This window comes from Gymnodraco acuticeps, unplaced genomic scaffold (genome assembly GCF_902827175.1).
Source record: "Gymnodraco acuticeps unplaced genomic scaffold, fGymAcu1.1, whole genome shotgun sequence".
In the NCBI taxonomy this organism is placed as follows: domain Eukaryota; kingdom Metazoa; phylum Chordata; class Actinopteri; order Perciformes; family Bathydraconidae; genus Gymnodraco; species Gymnodraco acuticeps.
In genome coordinates, this window is record NW_022990047.1 from 924,589 (window position 1) to 942,884 (window position 18,296).

The window sequence follows — 18,296 nt, forward strand, 5'->3', positions numbered from 1 at the left end:
AGGTACATGGGGAGAGCAGGGCGAACCACATGGGCAGAGGGGCTGGTCAAGACAGGGATTGGTAACATTACTCTAAGGGATGGGGAAGATAGCACAGTGCAGTTACAGTGTTTACAATATCTCGTATTGCATATTCAGTGTCCCTGGAAGAATCCTTTCTAACGTAGTATTCCCTGATGTTAACCATATTTCCCTCCAACTGGCCTGGCACAGTGATGTGGGGTTTAGCTCGCCACAAGATTACGTTTGGTTGTGCGGCGACAAGCTCTATCAAGTTCTGGCTCCCCTCTGGATAGGTACATGCACTCTAGTGGATTTGAATCCAGCAATCAGGCTTAACAACACTACTCTTTAATGTATTATCCATGCATAGAAAGACCTACAATGATGTTTCAAGTACTGGATTAATTTCAGTTTTGGCCCAAAACAAATATTTATAATATTTCATATAACAATTATGTAGCATATTTGATCCTCAAATTAGAGAAGTATAATTTAAAGAAATTGATATTATACATTCAACATTAGATAAACACAGAAGAATCCTTTCCAAGTACCATAAGTAGATGCTCAGGTAAGTATGGCTAATAGGAATAATTGATAGACTTAATTTGGTACAGATCAGTGGTAGCATTTACAAATGTAATAATTCAAGGTTTAAAAATGTTTAATCCTTCCTTTCCAGGTTTTTACAAAAGTCTTTGAATATGTGCCTAACTTTTCCTTTTCAGATTTTGAACAATGTACTTGACTAAAATGAATGTATTGATTTCACTAAGTGCCTTACTCTTGACTAAAGCGTATTTAAGTAAACGTAAAAGTAATCCTAAAATTGAGGACACTGCACTTTTGCAGATTACAGATTGATCAAATCACCATTGTGAATTCTATACTCTAACCGTGAATTGTTAGCTGGATCTCTTACGATCCTGAGTTTTATTATGCTTTTGACTAGTGATTGCCTTGAAGTAAATCTTTAAAGCGGCAAGCTGGTTTTGATTTTATAGTTTGATGAATGAAATTAACTAATGGTAAATGATAAAAGATATTAGTTTAAAAACAAATATTTAGCTATTGTGCACCTGTGTTTTATGTGTGTTCATTATTATGCTTTTGACAAAAGATGATCAAACACTGATGAGAGATGATTTTTCCTATTATGATTGGCTGTATCAATCATTGTGATTGAATGTTTCAATCTTATTCTACTTTGTGATGTAATTAATGTAAGGTGAGACCACACTCGAATCTGGAGACGCCTATTGAGTTAATTATTGACCAAATTATTATTAGACTAATGTTTTTAGGTTATCATAAATGATAAAAAGAGAGGACTGTTATGGAAATAATTGTCATAGACGCCAAGATGTGACATACAGGACAAACCTTGATCTCTGTTTACCTTCTTTAAGGACACAGGCTGCTTAGCCAATAATGTTATTGTTCCCATTCTGTGACCGGTCAATACTGGGATACAGATGGTCTGTGTTGTGGGTACACTGGGACACTTCCTTCTCTGTATTTGTGGACTCCAAGGTGAAATCTTCGAGGTCATAGGTGTCCGAGGCAAGTAGCTCAGTGTTCCCACACTGTTTAGGCTATCTTCTCAAATATGTTGTTTACTCTCTGCGAAACCAGTTAGATGGGCTGGCAAGAGAGAGGCTCTCCAGAATGGACGTGGCAACTCTACCGTGAAGTCAGAACCTCTGACTCTTGGACTTGTGATGTGAATCCTCCGGCCGTTAACTCCAAATAAACCATCATGTGTTTGACATCAAAGCTACTGCTCTTCTCGTGTCTCCTTCCTGAGTCGGTGACTCCCACTGCATAGCTACACAGAAGTTTCCTCTACACCGTCAGCTACATAAAAGTAAGAACACCTGTCGTCTGTGAAACCTCCTCCTTACTGCAGAATGTCTCTCATTATGTTATAATGTTTTTTAACGGACGTTGTCTGATTATATAATCATATGCGTGGGCCGCTAGTGTCTGTTGATCTCCAGATTAACAGCAGCATGAGAATAACCTGCCGAAAGTGTCGATGCTCCATGGCGGAGGCTTCGGTAGAAATTGCCGGGATTTGCGTTTTTACCCCCTTAATGTCTGACCAATGGTTGAACAGCATTTCCGTGCACATGACTTGTGTTTAAAGTTTATAGTCCGTTTGAGTTTTGCCCGTGAACGCAAACCGAACATTCCGAAAAATGAAACAATGTAACAAACTGTCGTCTGGTGCGCACCTGAAAACGGACTATTAGGTGTGAATGCACCCTTACTCTCCACACCCATCGGCAGATAATCCACACTAGTCTAGTCGCGTGACACATTTCTCACTTTTCCTTCTTTTCTCCTCCCTGAATTAATCTGGATTGCAGTACTGTACTGTGCAATTCAAACTGTGTTGCATTTATCTAAATTCACATCTCTCACGCTGATCTGAGTGTCTTCTTTTATCCACAGTTGCTGTTACTCATGATTGTTTGCAGTATTCTGCCTAAAATCTTTTGGGTTTCTCCCTAAAATATTGTTACTGTATTGTCACACGAGTATCATAAAGCAACACTTCCTTAACAAAATACATTATATATCATAACTAAATATATTATAATTTTTAAATAATATTTGTATAGTAATAATTGTTTGATCACTTTTTTATTTGTTATCATTCTGGGTATGTGTGGACATACAGTACTGAGGCAGGATGTTCTCTAGCCCCCTGTGTCTTACTCTCCACACCCATCGGAAGGCAGATAATCCACACTAGTCTAGTCACGTCGCGTGACACATTTTTATCTAACTTTTCCTTCTTTTCCCCTCCCTCTCCTTTGATCAACCTCATTCAATCTGTGTTGTATTCCACAACCTTGTATCAGACTCTCACTTTCTGTCACTTTGTTTTAAAGCTGCCTTCTCCCAGTCAGGCCTTTTAATCATGTCTCTAAAGCTCCTTCCCAAGTGCTTAGGCCTTGATTGCAAAGACCAGCTTTGTATATTTCACTAAATTAAAAAAGGGGGAAAAAAACTCAAGGCAAAGACCATGTTAACAGCCAGATGCACACATGCTGTCATTTCCCTAAAGCTCTAAAGTTCAGCGCATTTTAGGAAAAACAAGTAATCATAGGGTTGGTTTCAAATGAAGAAAAATCCTCAAAATCTCCCACTATGTAATTGTTATTCACAGCAGTCAACTATTTTGTAGATTAAATGTACTACTGGCCTGTATTTTGTCATTCCTGTAACACATTTATTTACACTACTGGAAAACATCAAATCAAATGCAGAATGTGCAGAATGGATTGGTTTTCAGGGACACATTTCAGCCACATTTCTTGCCATAGCCATCTTTTTTTAACGTCCAAGGTCATGTGTTTATTACTAAAAACTAAATGAAAAAAAGTATAACTCATCATCATCATTATTGATGCATTACCATCATAACATAAATACAAATATTATGAAAACTGATTTGAAACATTAAAAAGTATTTGCAGAATCTAAAGAGGCATTTAACTCATCCTCCTCTAGGCTGGATGCCACATCCTCAGATCAATCCTAAGAAGCTTGCCTGCTGATGGAGTAAAGCTTGTTCAAGCACTGCTGAATTTATGGGTCAAACATGGCCAAAATGTCTGCTAAACTTACTGACACAAGAGCATCAGTTCTTGTTTGACATTGGTTATGTTTATGGCAGTTGGTCATACAACTTGATCAGGAAAATTGAATGGATATTTGTTTTCACTTAATCTAATCTATATCTCCTCTAGATTTCCACAGCTTCCTCTTTACATTATTTCAAGTCTGAGGGTCCTAATTGGTGAGAATCAGACTAATCTCTTAGTTGTCTTCTTAAACTTAACCCTGCTTTGAGTAAAGGTCATCATTACCATTGCCATCTGTCCCAGAAAGGCTTCTTGTGATTGGCCATGCGGCATAAGATAGATAGATAGATATAATTGGAGGGATGAACCCCTCTTTAATGGTCACACAAGCAGAGCACACACCCAAGAGTCTAGTACTAGGAGCAGTGGACAGCTATTGCACAGCCCCCGGGGAGCAATGGAAGTGGGGGGGGGGAGGGGTTGTCCGGTGCCTTGCTCAAGGGCACCACGGCAGGAACCAGGAGGTGAACTGGGACCTCTCCAAGTAGCAGTCCACACTCCATATTTAGGTCTGGTCGGGGACTTGAACCAGCGACCCTACGGCTCACAGTCCAAGCCCCTACTGACTGAGCCACTTCCGGAAGAGAGCAAGGATTAGGAAAAGCAGAATCTTTAAATTAAGTGAGGATATTTCATTTGTCATGATGGGCATGACGATATCTGTTGGGAGTGGGACGGACATGATATCATCTCATTATGATAGCCAGGATCATATGAGTGCATGTGTGCACATGTTTCTGGCACCATATGCTTAGATGCATACTTTGGTGTAAATTCAAGTAAAACCTTTTATTCCTTCCTTGTACAGCAACACACAGGATACACACAGAAAATTAACTTTGTCTTGCCTAGACTGTGTTTTTTAACTCAGTCATTATTACATGTAAGGGTCTTTTGTGCCAACTATTATTCACAGTATAAAACCATGTTCAAACACAATTCTGAGTTGGAGGACTTGTTGGTTGATTTACATGGTTGATGTGAAGAGCGTATCATTTGTTGTTGTTTTTTACTATTTTGTTTTTTGTGTGAACTGAAACACAAATAAAATCACTTCATATATTTCTGTGCTCTACAGCAGACTTTAAAATGTCTTACAGATAAATAGTCAGATAAAACTACTACTGTCCTTATATAAACGCATAATTGTTCAACTTGATAACAATTGATATACACATTCCTACATTTACTTAATGTATAACTGGGGACGGTTTTGGAATGCATCATTGTTCATTTTCTGAGAAAGTTGTTGGCTGTGAGAAGTGTTACAGCTTGGCTCATAGGCTGCAACAAAGATGGGAGACTAGACAAGTTAAGTGTAACAAAAAGCAAATTTATTTACAATACCACAAAAACCAAAGGTCTTCAAAGAAACCTAATAAATGTGGAAGTCAGTTATCAGTAATGGTTGTATGGGTGTGTGAAAATGTGCAGAAACAAAGACGCGGCCGTGTCCAACAGAGTGAGAGGGCAGTATGGGTTGGTGTTGGCCTTTTATATAGACGGCCCAGGTGTGGCTCATCAGGTTGATCACCTGAAACACAAACAAGAGCCAGCAAGCAGAACACAAAGACAGAGACCTCTAGTGGGGTGGAGGGGGTCGTAACAGAAGTGAACAGCAGCACTGCATTTATTTTATTTTTTGAAGTAATTCTTGGCTGACTATGTATTTCAAACTATAGAGCAAACTCATACTGCACTAGATTCCAAGACTATCTTGTCTATATTGGGATATTGACATTTAAATACTGTGCTCCACACAGGTCGAACAATTTGCAAAAGCTTGGTTAATTAGATAACCTTTGATTCAATTTAAACGCGTTGTTGATGCCTCTGTTATGTAGGAGTTATTGTCCCTTAATTTAATATCCTTTACCCGTTGTATTTGAATGACCTTTGTGTGTTTCCATTGTTTTACTGTAATGTATTTTACTGTAATCAGGTTGTTTTTAAAAGAGCCGGCCTTAGATGGCCCTTCATGTTTAAAAAAAGGTTTTAATAATAAATAATGTTAATAAAGACAATGACAACGAAGCATACAGAACAGAAAATGTGACCATTAAAAGATAAACTTATAGCTATATTTTGGGCAACTGAAAACACTTAATCACACTTAAAAATCTCAAAAACGAATGCATAATTATTTTACACTGGTTTCTATGTACACACATAATTAATCATAGTCTACTTCTTTTTCTTGATCTGTGCATTGTCTCATTGAGCTTTCATTCACTCATTAAGCAGGGAGGAGATCTTCACTCGCTTGACTGCACTGCCAGCTGTTGGCTTGGTAAAGATCATCCCCTATGACCTGATAATTAGAAAGTATTTGATACTTGAGTCTGCTGAGACAGAAGGTAAACAAGGTTTCACCCAGGTGCATCCACATTTGCATCGTTACAGCAGGAAAGATAGCTTAATGTTACATATGTTAAAAAAAAGTACTAAGTTATGATATAATAAAAAATATAATAAAAAAAGTTTAAAAAAATACTTCCGTTTTTCCATCTAATCCGTTGTCATGGGATGGGCCAGGGATAAAAATTGAATTTCTCATCAGCTCTATGATATCGCATACGTCTTAATCTGACCAGGAAAAGGATGTTTGTGTTAACTCTCAGTCACCGAGGCTCCTGGGACCGTCTGGCTCAAAGGTCAAAGCTCACTATTATGTAAATAATGATCTATGCGGATGATTAAATCAAAATATGTGTAGATAATGTTTCTGTTTGAAACTGAGGAGGAGTAAAGTAAATCATGCAAAGTAATGGCTTTTATTGTTTTACTATATATCCCGTTTTTGTCTCCTCAGCCAAGTGTAGGATTTAAAACGTTGGGCTGTGCATGAAGGTGATTCGTTGAGAATTTTTTTTTCATGCGACGCGACTAGTGTGGATTATCTGCCGATGGGTGTGGAGAATAAGACACAGAGAATAAGACACACAGTACTGTATGTCCACACATACCCAGAATGATAAGGTACAGTTGTATCATCAAATGCAATACGAATCTGTTGCATTAAAAACCAAAACACACAAATCAGTGTGATGATATTTGAGAAGCCACTGGGACACAGTAATCTGTTCCACCATATTAAAGTGTGGACTTGTTGGCTACTGTGCTTCCTCATCAACAGTAATAGGCCAAACCGCAGGGATTTCCCTCCAATCACAGGCCTGTGGTAACTTAATTACTTTTTCTCGGAAGATGATAAAAGTGCTTTCCATCTAAATGTGTCTATCTGGTGTGTTTTACTGCAACGGGCAGATCAACAAACTCTGATTGAAGCAATGTGCTCAAATAGTTTAAGAGCCCCGGGACCTCTCAACCCTGTGTTGCATGTTTCTGTTGAACTGCACAAAATTCCCTGCTGGTTTAATTCCTGACCAGCAAGACCCTTTTTCTTGAAAGTTCTTTGGCTGTTTTTTTTAGACATTTCAGTTATTTTCATTACTAGAGCCACACACATGCTTATGTTATGACACAAAACAAAGAGAGAGTGGAGGGAGTGAAAGTTAATTTTACCCAGCAGAGTCACCTGGCTCACTCAACCGTAGACTTCGCCAAATTAAAGATTTTAATTCATCCTTAAGCACATGCTAATACAAGCAATCACCTGCCTGGTTAAAACTCCAATACAAATGCTAATTGCAATCCTGAACAGTTTGGGATTTATTATTCTCCTTTAGTTACACTTTACTGTCCCTGCTTCTCTTTTGGTGGTTGCCAAAAAGGTTGTGACATTATAAAAATACGTGTGATTATATTCACATTACTGTTGACTTATTTCCTCACACGTTATTCATGAGACAAGTCTACAGCTGTTGGAGGAATGCTAGTGCGTTTGCGGATTAAGTGATTGGGGATTGGCATTGAGACTGTGCAGTTGTTCTTGGTTATAAGCTTTTGTTGGTGCAATCATGCCTGTCATCATACATTTGTACTATTGCTACACGGATAAGCTAGAATCATGGTTTCATTTATGCTTGCAATGTCTCATGTGTCAAAAGGAATAAGTAGCAATACTAGATTTTTAGCTGTTCCGGAGCTTTTGATCAAGATGAAATGGAATCCTTTGCCAAAAGATATCTTGGTTGATTCTTACAAAGCCTCAGTTACATTTGTGCACAAGATGTAAAAGCAACAATAGTGCTACCTTCTTTTTTATTCAGTTCATGTAGAATTAGGCCAAGTGGTTTACATTGGGAACATTGCATTTATATCATACTCTTTTTCATCAGCCTGTTGAATACTTCTTAAAGATAGTCCACACATGAGCACAGATGGCTGCAGTGATGTGCATAGTGGAAGCAAATGAAAGACCTCAAGGACACCTCAGTAACACAAAATCTTTCCCAACAATACAGCTACTCAGGGTGGATTCAAACAAAAAAAACATAATCACTTTGGTCACTTTCATAAAAAGCTTTTCCTCCAGTCGCTGCAGCAGTGCAGATAGACAGATTTTGTATTTGTTCCACTTTGATCCTCTCTGTCAAACCCCCTAAAACCTCTGTTTCTAGCTCCCTGATTGCATCAGAAGAAGCAGGCAAGGCTCCAGCAGGGTTGCCTTGGCAACATATGCAGATTTTAGCAGCTTTGATTTGCAGTAAACAAAGGTGTATCAGTTTTCAAGATTCAAGGCTTTTATTGTCATATGTACATAGCTACAGTGTAGGTCACAGGCCTAAGATAATAGTGCAAGTAAATAAAATAAAATAGAATATAATAGAAATTGTGCAGAATAGTCTATATACAAGTAATTGGAATATTGATATATGTAAGTTACAACCAGATGAATGTTTTGGATGTTCTTTCAAAAGTTCAGGTGTTTAACATTCATCAATCAAGTTGTGTGTGTGTGTGTTTAAGGGTGACAAACAGAGAGACAGACAGAGTGGCAAATAGAGACATTCTTAGAGGATTGTCGACAACTCGCTGCAGCTCAGGATGAGGCGGTAACGCAGCAGCCCTTTCAAACCCAACAAACTCGAGAAAATAAATGATTCATGCTTCTCAGGAAACACTTTCTCTTCATAATCAATCACAAGGGAGTTGGGTCGTCTTTACAGTAAGTGCCGGGCCTAGATGATGCAACTTTATGATCATGCATATATTCTGTGGGTGAGCGCGTTCATCCCCTGCCGAATTAATTCACCTCAAGGTTGTTACAGCAGAAGAAAAATTGTCCCCACCTTACTGAATAATAATGCCCTTGGAGAATCTGAAAGTGTGGCTCATGGGCTTTCTGATAGGATGTGTTACTTTGTACTTTCTTTTTCTGATGTTTGGTGGCTATTGTTTTGTTGTCTGAATTATATATTATTTGCAAGTATTATGTAAGATACAGGAATTTGAAGGAGCAGGAATGGAAACAAGATCATTATAATTAGAAAGAATAACACAAATAATAGGTGAGACTTTCCCAACATAAATTAAGCACATTGAAAGTTAATCTCATCACATCTACTGCCTGTGGGAGAATTGGTAAGCAGTGGTGAAATGTATCTTTATCAATCAATCAATCAATCAATCAATCAATGTTTATTTATATAGCCCAATATCACAAATGTTACATTTGTCTCAGTGGACTTTACAGTTTGTACAAAATATCAGTATGACAATACGACACCCTCTGTCATTAGACCCTCACATCGTACAAGGAAAAACTTCCGAAGAAAACCCACAGTTTAAAGGGAAAAATGGGAGAAACCTCAGGGAGAGCAACAGAGGAGGGATCCCTCTCCCAGGACGGACAGACGGCTCTAGCTCCCATTGTACTTTTAGAGACTCTAGGAACAACCAACAACCCTGCATTCTTGGAACGCAATGCCCTAATAGGACAGTAGGGTATAATGAGTTCTTTAAGGTAAGATGGCGCCTGCCCATTAAGGGCTTTGTAGGCGAGAAGAAGAATTTTAAATTCTATCCTGTGTTCTATAGGGAGCCAGTGTAAGGCAGCCAGAACAGGAGTAATGTGGTCCCTTTTCCTAACTCTGGATAGTACACGAGCTGCAGCATTTTGAATCAGCTGAAGCGACTTGACTGACTTCTTGATACACCCTGATAATAAAGAGTTACAATAATCCAGCCTTGAAGTAACAAATGCATGGACTAGTTTCTCTGCATCGTTTTGAGGCAAGATATGCCTGATTTTTGCAATGTTACGTAGATGGAAGTAGGCGGTCCTTGAAATTGATTTTATGTGGGCGTTAAAGGATAAATCCTGATCAAATATAACACCAAGATTCCTTACAGTCTCACTGGAGGCCAAATTAATGCCATCCATGGTTAATATATCCTTAGATAATTTGTTTCGTAGATTCTTCGGGCCAAGTACAATAACTTCAGTTTTGGTCGTGTTTAACATCAAAAAGTTTAAGGTCATCCACGTTTTTAAGTCCTTAAGGCAGTCTTGAATTTTATTTAGATGATTAATTTCATCAGGCTTGATTGATAAATATAGTTGAGTATCATCCGCATAACAATGAAAATGTACAGAATGATTCCTTATAATATTGCCTAACGGAAGCATATATAATGTGAACAAAATAGGTCCGAGCACTGAGCCCTGTGGCACTCCATGGCTAACTTTGGTTTGCGTGGAAGATTCATCGTTGACACGTACAAACTGAGAGCGTTCAGATAGATAGGACCTAAACCAGCCTAAAGCAGTTCCCTGTATGCCAACTAAGTGCTCTAGTCTTTGCAATAAGATATCATGGTCGATAGTATCAAATGCAGCACTGAGATCGAGCAAAACAAGAATAGAGACACGTCCCTTGTCAGAGGCTATTAGAATGTCATTTGTGACTTTAACCAGAGCTGTCTCTGTGCTATGATGTGTTCTAAAGCCAGACTGAAAATCTTCAAATAAATCATTGTTTTTTAAGTAATCACACAGCTGTTTTGCGACCGCTTTCTCAAGAATTTTTGAGAGGAACGGAAGATTGGAAATAGGTCTATAATTGGCTAAAACCTCTGGATCGAGGTTGTGCTTTTTAAGAAGCGGTTTTATCACTGCTACTTTGAATGATTGTGGAACATAGCCTGACAATAAAGACATATTCATAATATTTAATAAATAAGTGCTAATTAATGGAAAAACTTCCTTCAACAGCTTAGTTGGAATTGGGTCTAACATACACGTTGATGGTTTAGAAGAGAGAATCATTGAATTTAATTGTTCAAGGTTTATGGCTGAAAAGCATTCTAGTTTACTATCTAGTGTAAATACTAAGGTAGTTTACATTAGTTAACTTCAATGTATACTTTCACTTCACATTCAAGAGGGAAGTATTATAATTAAAACCTATTTATTGGATGAGTATAGTCAAGAGTTACTGTTCAGAAATAGATTTAAGTCATCAGTTTATGACAAACTAAACAAATGTAACATCATATTTGAAATTAGCTCAACCCTTCACATTCAATCTTGTGCTACTGTTACACAATATTTAGGCATCATCATCCTTCTGTGTGTTAAGTCAAGGAGAGAAGTACAATATATCACAATATATCCCTCATTAGCACCTAGACATTTTGTCAAGTGAGAGTGTCTTTAGCTGCCAGGAACACCCTGACATTGTCTACATCTGTGAGCAGAGACGCTGATTTAAAGCAGTTACCATCAGCTGCCAGAGGACCTGGTGACAGGCTGTGCTGTTATAAGGCAACAGATCAAAGGAACATTTCCATCCCACCACCTCCTTATTTCTTTCTGCAGCTTCTGCCAGCTTTTTTAGGCTTTAGGCGGCATGTGTCCTTCGAGTATAGACAACAGGGAATGTGCCTTGTTTCCTGCTCTGCATAGAAATGCTAAGGAATGCAACGTTTCACAGATTTTTGCCCGGCGAGCTTTTTGGCACCTTTTCCTGGCGTGTGTGTGTGTGTGTGTGTGTGTGTGTGTGTGTGTGTGTGTGTGTGTGTGTGTGTGTGTGTGTGTGGTGTGTGTGTGTGTGTGTGTGTGTGTGTGTGTGTGTGTGTGTGTGTGTGCGTGCGTGCGTGCGTGCGTGCGTGTGTGTGTGTGTGTGTGTGTGTGTGTGTGTGTGTGTGTGCACCTTCTGGAATCTAGCCCTGAATCAGCTAATTAAATTGTATTATTTAAATTGAATTCTTAATGTAGATAAAGATTATGTCCAACATGCTGTGAGGGGATTATCATATTACTTATTATTCATGTATGTTAATGCACATGCGCACTCTGCTCGTCCCCCTTCTCGCGCCAACTGAGCCCAATCTTAAACCCGCGTGCAGTTGCAGTCAGACAGATCCACCGAGTGTTTGAGAGGACGAGTCACAGACTTCACCGCTGCAGGAACTGCGTCCTTGCGCTTTGTTTTATTTTATAAGGAATGATGTTGACGAGTCAGAAGTTCATCAGCTGTTTTTTCCCCCTGAAGCTTATTTTATCCTGACCACTGGGATAAGGATGAAACGGTGAAAGTTGGATTCTGGAGATCAGTGATAAACATGCGCTAATCCCTGACATGACGGATTGATGTGAGGGATATACATTTATTTTTTGTTTAAACCAATCCGCAAGAAAACGGACTTCAGTTGAAAGGATGCATGCAGGTGAGTGATAATTCATAATGTCATGATTTAGGGCGTTTAATGATTTATGTTTCTGAGAGAGAGAGAGAGAGAGAGAGAGAGAGAGAGAGAGAGAGAGAGAGAGAGAGAGAGGAGAGAAGAGAGAGAGAGAGAGAGAGAGAGAGAGAGAGAGAGAGCATCGGAGAGATAGATAGAGAGTATCTCTCTAGTCTCTCTCTCTCATGCTCTCTCGCCCTCTCTCTCTCTCGCTCTTTCTCTAGTCTCTCCTCTCATTCTCTCGCTCGTCTTTCGGAGAGAGACTCTGAGAGATAGAGAAGAAGAGTGAGAGAGATGCAAGCAGGGCCAGAGTTTCTAATCTTTGATAATCTTTTAGAGTTTTGTTGGCAGAATCGTGTTCATAGGCTTGTGTTTTTTCAGGTGCAATCCCCATTTTTTAGGCAAACTAAATTATATCGGAATGAAGATTGTAACATCCTGAAGACCTTAAAATCGAACTAATATGTTTTTGTTTAAATTGTCTCTTGCGTAGCTAAAGTGCTGAAGTGACATCTTGTCAGGAGGATTTGGGAGGCCCGTGTTCCTCCCTCACTCACACACACACACACACACACACACACACACACACACACACACACACACACACACACACACACACACACAGAGAATAGTCACACTGGAATTTCATGGGAAATTATTCATTTAAATAACATCAAAAACTTACATTTAGGGAAGTGTCATGTCAGTCAAAAGAAGAATACGTTGTTGCAGTAATTTAATCTAGTTTCATATTTGAGGTTTTCTTGAGGTTTGTTACTTATTGTCTGGTTTCATATTCTTATTATATTTTTTTTAATAGATATTAGTATTGCTTTTGAAAATGTCTCATTGTCTGAAACTGGCTCCCTCTTAGATCACCAACCCTCACAGCCACACATAGGAATATATTGTGTCTGCAGGCAAACTGATGCTTTTCCCTTGTTGTTTGTCAGTGGACGTTTGTGTCAACTTTGGTGAAATCTCCAAGCAAGATTTTGGTGGTCTTGTTCCCTCGGGGTAGATATTTAGGTCATATGTTATGTAATGGACACAAGCTATGACTTCATGACACATAAACCTTTTTATTTTTTTATCACAGTATTTTAGGAAACAGCAGATTTTCACAACTGCTACTGAAGTCCACTGTGTTACGTGTAAACCTTAGAGAGAAAAAAGGAAAGGACTTAAAAATAGATTGATGATTGAAGCAAGCAGATGGTGGATGTACTTATTCTCTTCCTGTCTAACTTTTGAACTCCCCACGCGTGACCTAGTATAGAAATTCAGGGAATGCCCTGAGCTGAGACGACAACCACTGACACACAAATCCTGCTAAGCTCCTTTTATTTCCGTTGTTCGTTGAGTGTACCCTTACTCATACTGTCACCTTTTTGTTTTTACAGTGTGGATATTTTTCCTGCTCATTGATGAAGGATTTGCTCTGGCACAACAGAATAAAGGTTAGATTGATACATAAAATCAAGACACATATTGTAATTTAATTAAAGATCACTGATTTATTTTTCAAAATGTAATATACCCTTGCCTCCCTTGTGTCAATCATCTTTATTTTGTATCAGTAACTGCACAAATACCTTGATAAAATAGCAGAATATTTTGTCTGTAATGCTGCATTCATACAGATGCAGGATCAAAAGGGGTTAGACCGTCTCAAAGGCCGCTGCGTTCTCATCACTGTGGAAACTGGCTACGAACCACAGAAGGTGGTACCTTCAACTCCCCAAACTACCCCAAAACATACCCAGCCAATAAGGAGTGTCTGTACGTGCTTGAAGGTAAGCGACAATTTATACTTGAGCAAAATGATTTCCCTGCTTTACAAGGTCAGATTACTTAGTTGGAAATTAAAATAATCCTGGTATTTGTAATATTCGCCTCCTCTGACATTGACAACTTTACTCATCATTTATCACAAGTGTTTTGGGATTTTCAACAATGCTCTGTTTTGAAAACATGTGCTTGAATACTAGCAATTACTCACCAATGCTAAGGTTTTACCTTTGTTTTTCAAGAACAAACAAGCATGCAGGCATTAGCTTTTTCACAATGCAATCCTCATTATATTGCACACCAAAGAATGCATCAAACTGTTATGTCCTTTTGTGCATCACTTTCCCTATAATTGTTCCCGGAGCCCACACTACAGAACGATCCTACAGTAATTCTTTGGTAAACTGTGTGTCCATTCTCTGGGAGCATTATATCCCTGAATGACCTCTGTTCAGTCGATGTAACACAGTGCTCTGCTTCCAGCCCTGCCCCGCCAGAGGATAGAGCTACTGTTTGATCCGACCTTCTACCTCGAAGCGTCATTTGAGTGTCGTTTCGACCACATCGAGGTGAGGGATGGTCCCTTCAGCTTCTCGCCGATCATCAACCGCTTCTGTGGCTCAGCCAGTCCCGGGCGTGTGCTTTCGAGCGGACGCTTTATGTGGATCCGTTTCTTCAGTGATGAAGAGCTGGAGGGGTCTGGCTTCCGGGTCGAGTACACCTTCACAGCAGGTGATTACAACCCAGTGGGGCGGTTTATTGACCCCTGTGTGGCAATGATCTCACCGCACCATCCTGGTACTTAATGTGCATTAGGACTCATTTAATCTACTCCACTGCTAATCAAATGTGTCTTTATGATTTCCTTCCAAAGATCCTGAATTTCATCTGCATGTGGGAGGACTCTTAAACCCAATCCCAGGTAGCACAACCCCACAGATCTCCGGCTAACTTTAGTAGTGCATCTCTAAAGTTATATGTGATGCAAATTCATGGAAGTCTGCTTTCACTATCACCTCTAATCCCCTAAACTCCTTGTTTTCCATTGGTCTGCTTCTTGTCCGTGGGTCAGACTGTCAGTTTGAGCTGTCAGGGGCTGACGGCCTGATTCGATCCAGTCAGGTGGATGAGGAATATAAAGTGAAGGCCGACCAGGCAGTGGACTGCATCTGGACTATACGAGCCCCGACAAACAATAGGGTATAGTGACAAGTGACAAGTTATATTACATGTGTTAAGAAAAACTATGCATTTATAATCCAACCGTCTACACAAGGCCACATACAGTTAAAATGACTCAAATGGATTGATATTTGATCCTTTAATGCAGCAATACCTTTAAACATGTCTTCTAGAGATTTAGAATACACTAAACTGCATGAAAAATGAACAAAAGGTACAGATTATCCGTCCTCATTGTTTTTTCCAGATTTACCTGCGATTTTTGGAATACCAGATGGAAAACTCAAATGAATGTAAGAAGAACTTTGTGGCTGTTTATGATGGCAGTAATGCAATTGAGGACCTGAAGGTAATTTATGTTTTAATATGAGTAACTCCAGCCTGTCAAATGAAAGCCATTTCTTCTAATGTATTTTATTAGTTGCACATTATTCTACCAGTTTTTCTCTCCTTCTGCTACACAGCAGGGGTTATCTTTCTTTCCTTGTTTTACATTCTCCTTTTAACCATCATTCTTCAATCATTCATTTGTAGCAACTGTTGTACAGACCTTGGCCTCAATGAGACGACACAACCAAAACTATAAGAGAGAATGGTGTGTGGTTTCTTGCAGGCAAAGTTTTGTAGTACAGTAGCTAATGACATCATGCTGGACACCGGTATTGGAGTAGTGAGGATGTGGGCCGACGAGACGAGCCGTCTCAGCCGCTTCAGGATGCTCTTCACTTCGTTTGCAGACCGTGAGTTTCTCCTTCAGATTATTCCTAACCTGTGTCGTTTTTACCATGTTGCTTTTGTTCAGTTTCTGTATCTGATAATGCAAGCACATATGTTGCAAAGTTGCATTAAATGATAATATATTCAATGAACAAGGCTGGGTTGAACAGAGATGAATAGCATGTCTGAAATGGCCCTGTCAAACTCCTTTGGCCAAGAAGTAGAAGAATGTATCCTCGCTGTTAATGTCACTATCACGTGTTTGTCTTTCAGCGCCCTGTTTAGGCAGTGCATTTTTCTGCCACAGTAACATGTGCATCAACACTTCTCTGGTGTGCAACGGCATACAAAACTGTGTCTTTCCCTGGGATGAAGGCAACTGCAAAGGTACTCCAGCTGTCCCAAAGGATGTGTAATTCTTTCTAAGAAAATCCACTATGCTGTGCTGTTTTACAATGAGTGGTGTTGTGTGATGTGATGACATGTCTGGCTTTGTTGTGTCACATTGAGGATCTTGTGCTCTAATTCAAGAAAAAAGACACTCACGTGGGCCCCACTCTGTTAATTTACTCAAATTATCCAAGCAAGGCTTTTACGTCATTTTTCAACCTATTAGAACAGAGCAGGTCTTATTGGCAAATGTTTTGAGGGAGGAAAAATGATCAGATCAACTTCAATGCCTTTGTGGCAAAAGTCCTGCTGATGAGCCTTCTGGCTGTTTAGTGGCTCTAAAGCTCCTGAGTGGATTTCGGATGGCTGTTTGGCGGAACAGGCTTTTAGCGAAGGCTCTGAATTGTTCTTGGCAACCAAAGATAAAGACTGTCTTGATGAGAATGGCAACAAGTAATTGACCGGTATACTCTCCGTAACTCTAAATGTAACTCATATTTTATCTTTCTTTGATACTCTTGTAATTTCTATCATTAGAGAAAAAGAGCAAGGGTGTTTTTCACGCGATCACAAAGACTCATGGGACAGTGATCTGCGTGTCTACGGGAGTGGTGCTCCTGCTCCTCATCATCTCAATTCTGGTGCAAGTCAAACAGCCACGTAAGAAGGTAATAATCCAAAGGGTATTATTAATTATCATGCCACAACATATTGGTGAGGAAATACATGATTTATCAAATGTGTTCATTCATATTTCGAAGGTCTTGATACGTAAAAATAACCTTTTCCAACGGGGCGACTTCCAGGAGGTGTTTGACCCTCCACATTACGAACTCTTTACTCTCAGAGACAAGGTCAGTTTGATTACTTTGATACATTATTAGCTGGACATTTTCTTTTTATGTAACAACGTCATCCTTTTAGGAGATGTCAGGGGACCTTGGAGAGCTGTCAGAGGAGCTTCAGTCCTTGCAGGCGCTCAGGAGATCCTCATCCGGCTCACGATGCATTCACGAACACCACTGTGGCTCTCAGGTGTCTGTCAACTCCATCAAAGGCAGCCAAGGTGCACATGGCCTTCGAAGGGGATCCATGGATCTTCCTGCTTTAAGAGAGGACTTCCAAAACGCCTTACCCCCCTTCAGGGACTTGAACAGCAGTATGCGGAAGAAGAGCTGGCCCAGTATGAAACCAGCCCGTATGCAGGGCCACCAAGGAATAGGGGAAAGAGTGCTAGGGCGGCAGGATAGAGTGATGGAAGAGGAGGAAGAGGAGGAAGAAGATGGAAGGTATGATGTGTATGTACGCAGAGCAGGAAGCCGAAGGGGGAACTATGAAATGGCCCAGCAAAGGTCCTTGTCCATGGACTTCTGAAAAGAAAAAAAAAAAGTTTTGCACAGTAAATACTGCAGCGCAACTTCAGCCAGTGCCGCATTTTGGGAACAGTTCTTCATATTTACAGAAAATAGGAGACAATGCGTGGACACCGAAACAGCTGACATGAGACATTATTGTGCTATTTTTCATCGGTGTAAAAGTGAAGAAAGATGTTAATGCTGTTTAGTGTTCTTGTTATCAATGTATTTTGTAAAGCAAATATGATACATTTAGTTAAAATATGTTTTCATTCAGTGTTAAGGTTATAAATAATGTATACAGAGTTTGATTTTGTATGTGTTATTACCTGTATTAAAGAATAAATGCCTACATTTATGCACCATTGTTTTAGGAAAAATGTCATCCAGATACTGATATAGAGTCAGTTTTACACCAGATATTAAGCTACAGACCATTTTGGGATAGGATCACATATTCGGCAAAGCTCGGACTTACATTTAGGAGGTTGCAATTTCTCCTTCTCCAATTCCTACCCCTCCAATTCCTGCACCATTGCTTGGACGACACCATTTTCAACCATGCCCTTCATTTTATTTGAAAATTCTATATCTTTAAAGTTTTATGACT

The 18,296-nt window shown here is 39.5% G+C and overlaps 1 protein-coding gene across 3 annotated transcripts; it reads left to right on the forward strand.

Moving 5' to 3' along the window:
* The first annotated feature begins 1,820 nt into the window (after nucleotides 1–1,820).
* neto2b (neuropilin (NRP) and tolloid (TLL)-like 2b) lies at nucleotides 1,821–17,992 on the forward strand. 3 transcript variants are annotated; one of them, XM_034215717.1, is made up of 12 exons: nucleotides 1,821–1,870; nucleotides 13,655–13,711; nucleotides 13,895–14,047; nucleotides 14,526–14,774; nucleotides 14,917–14,964; nucleotides 15,115–15,242; nucleotides 15,472–15,573; nucleotides 15,838–15,964; nucleotides 16,215–16,328; nucleotides 16,869–16,999; nucleotides 17,093–17,185; nucleotides 17,256–17,992. In XM_034215717.1, coding segments are annotated over exons 1-12 (1,653 nt in total). In that variant the 5' UTR covers nucleotides 1,821–1,869; the 3' UTR covers nucleotides 17,706–17,992. The 3 variants fall into 3 exon arrangements, with proteins under 3 accessions (XP_034071608.1, XP_034071607.1, XP_034071609.1); XM_034215716.1 differs by lacking the exon at nucleotides 1,821–1,870 and adding an exon at nucleotides 11,935–12,236; XM_034215718.1 differs by lacking the exon at nucleotides 1,821–1,870 and adding an exon at nucleotides 11,935–12,236 and having other exon boundaries at nucleotides 17,138–17,185.
* Nucleotides 17,993–18,296: the final 304 nt, after the last annotated feature.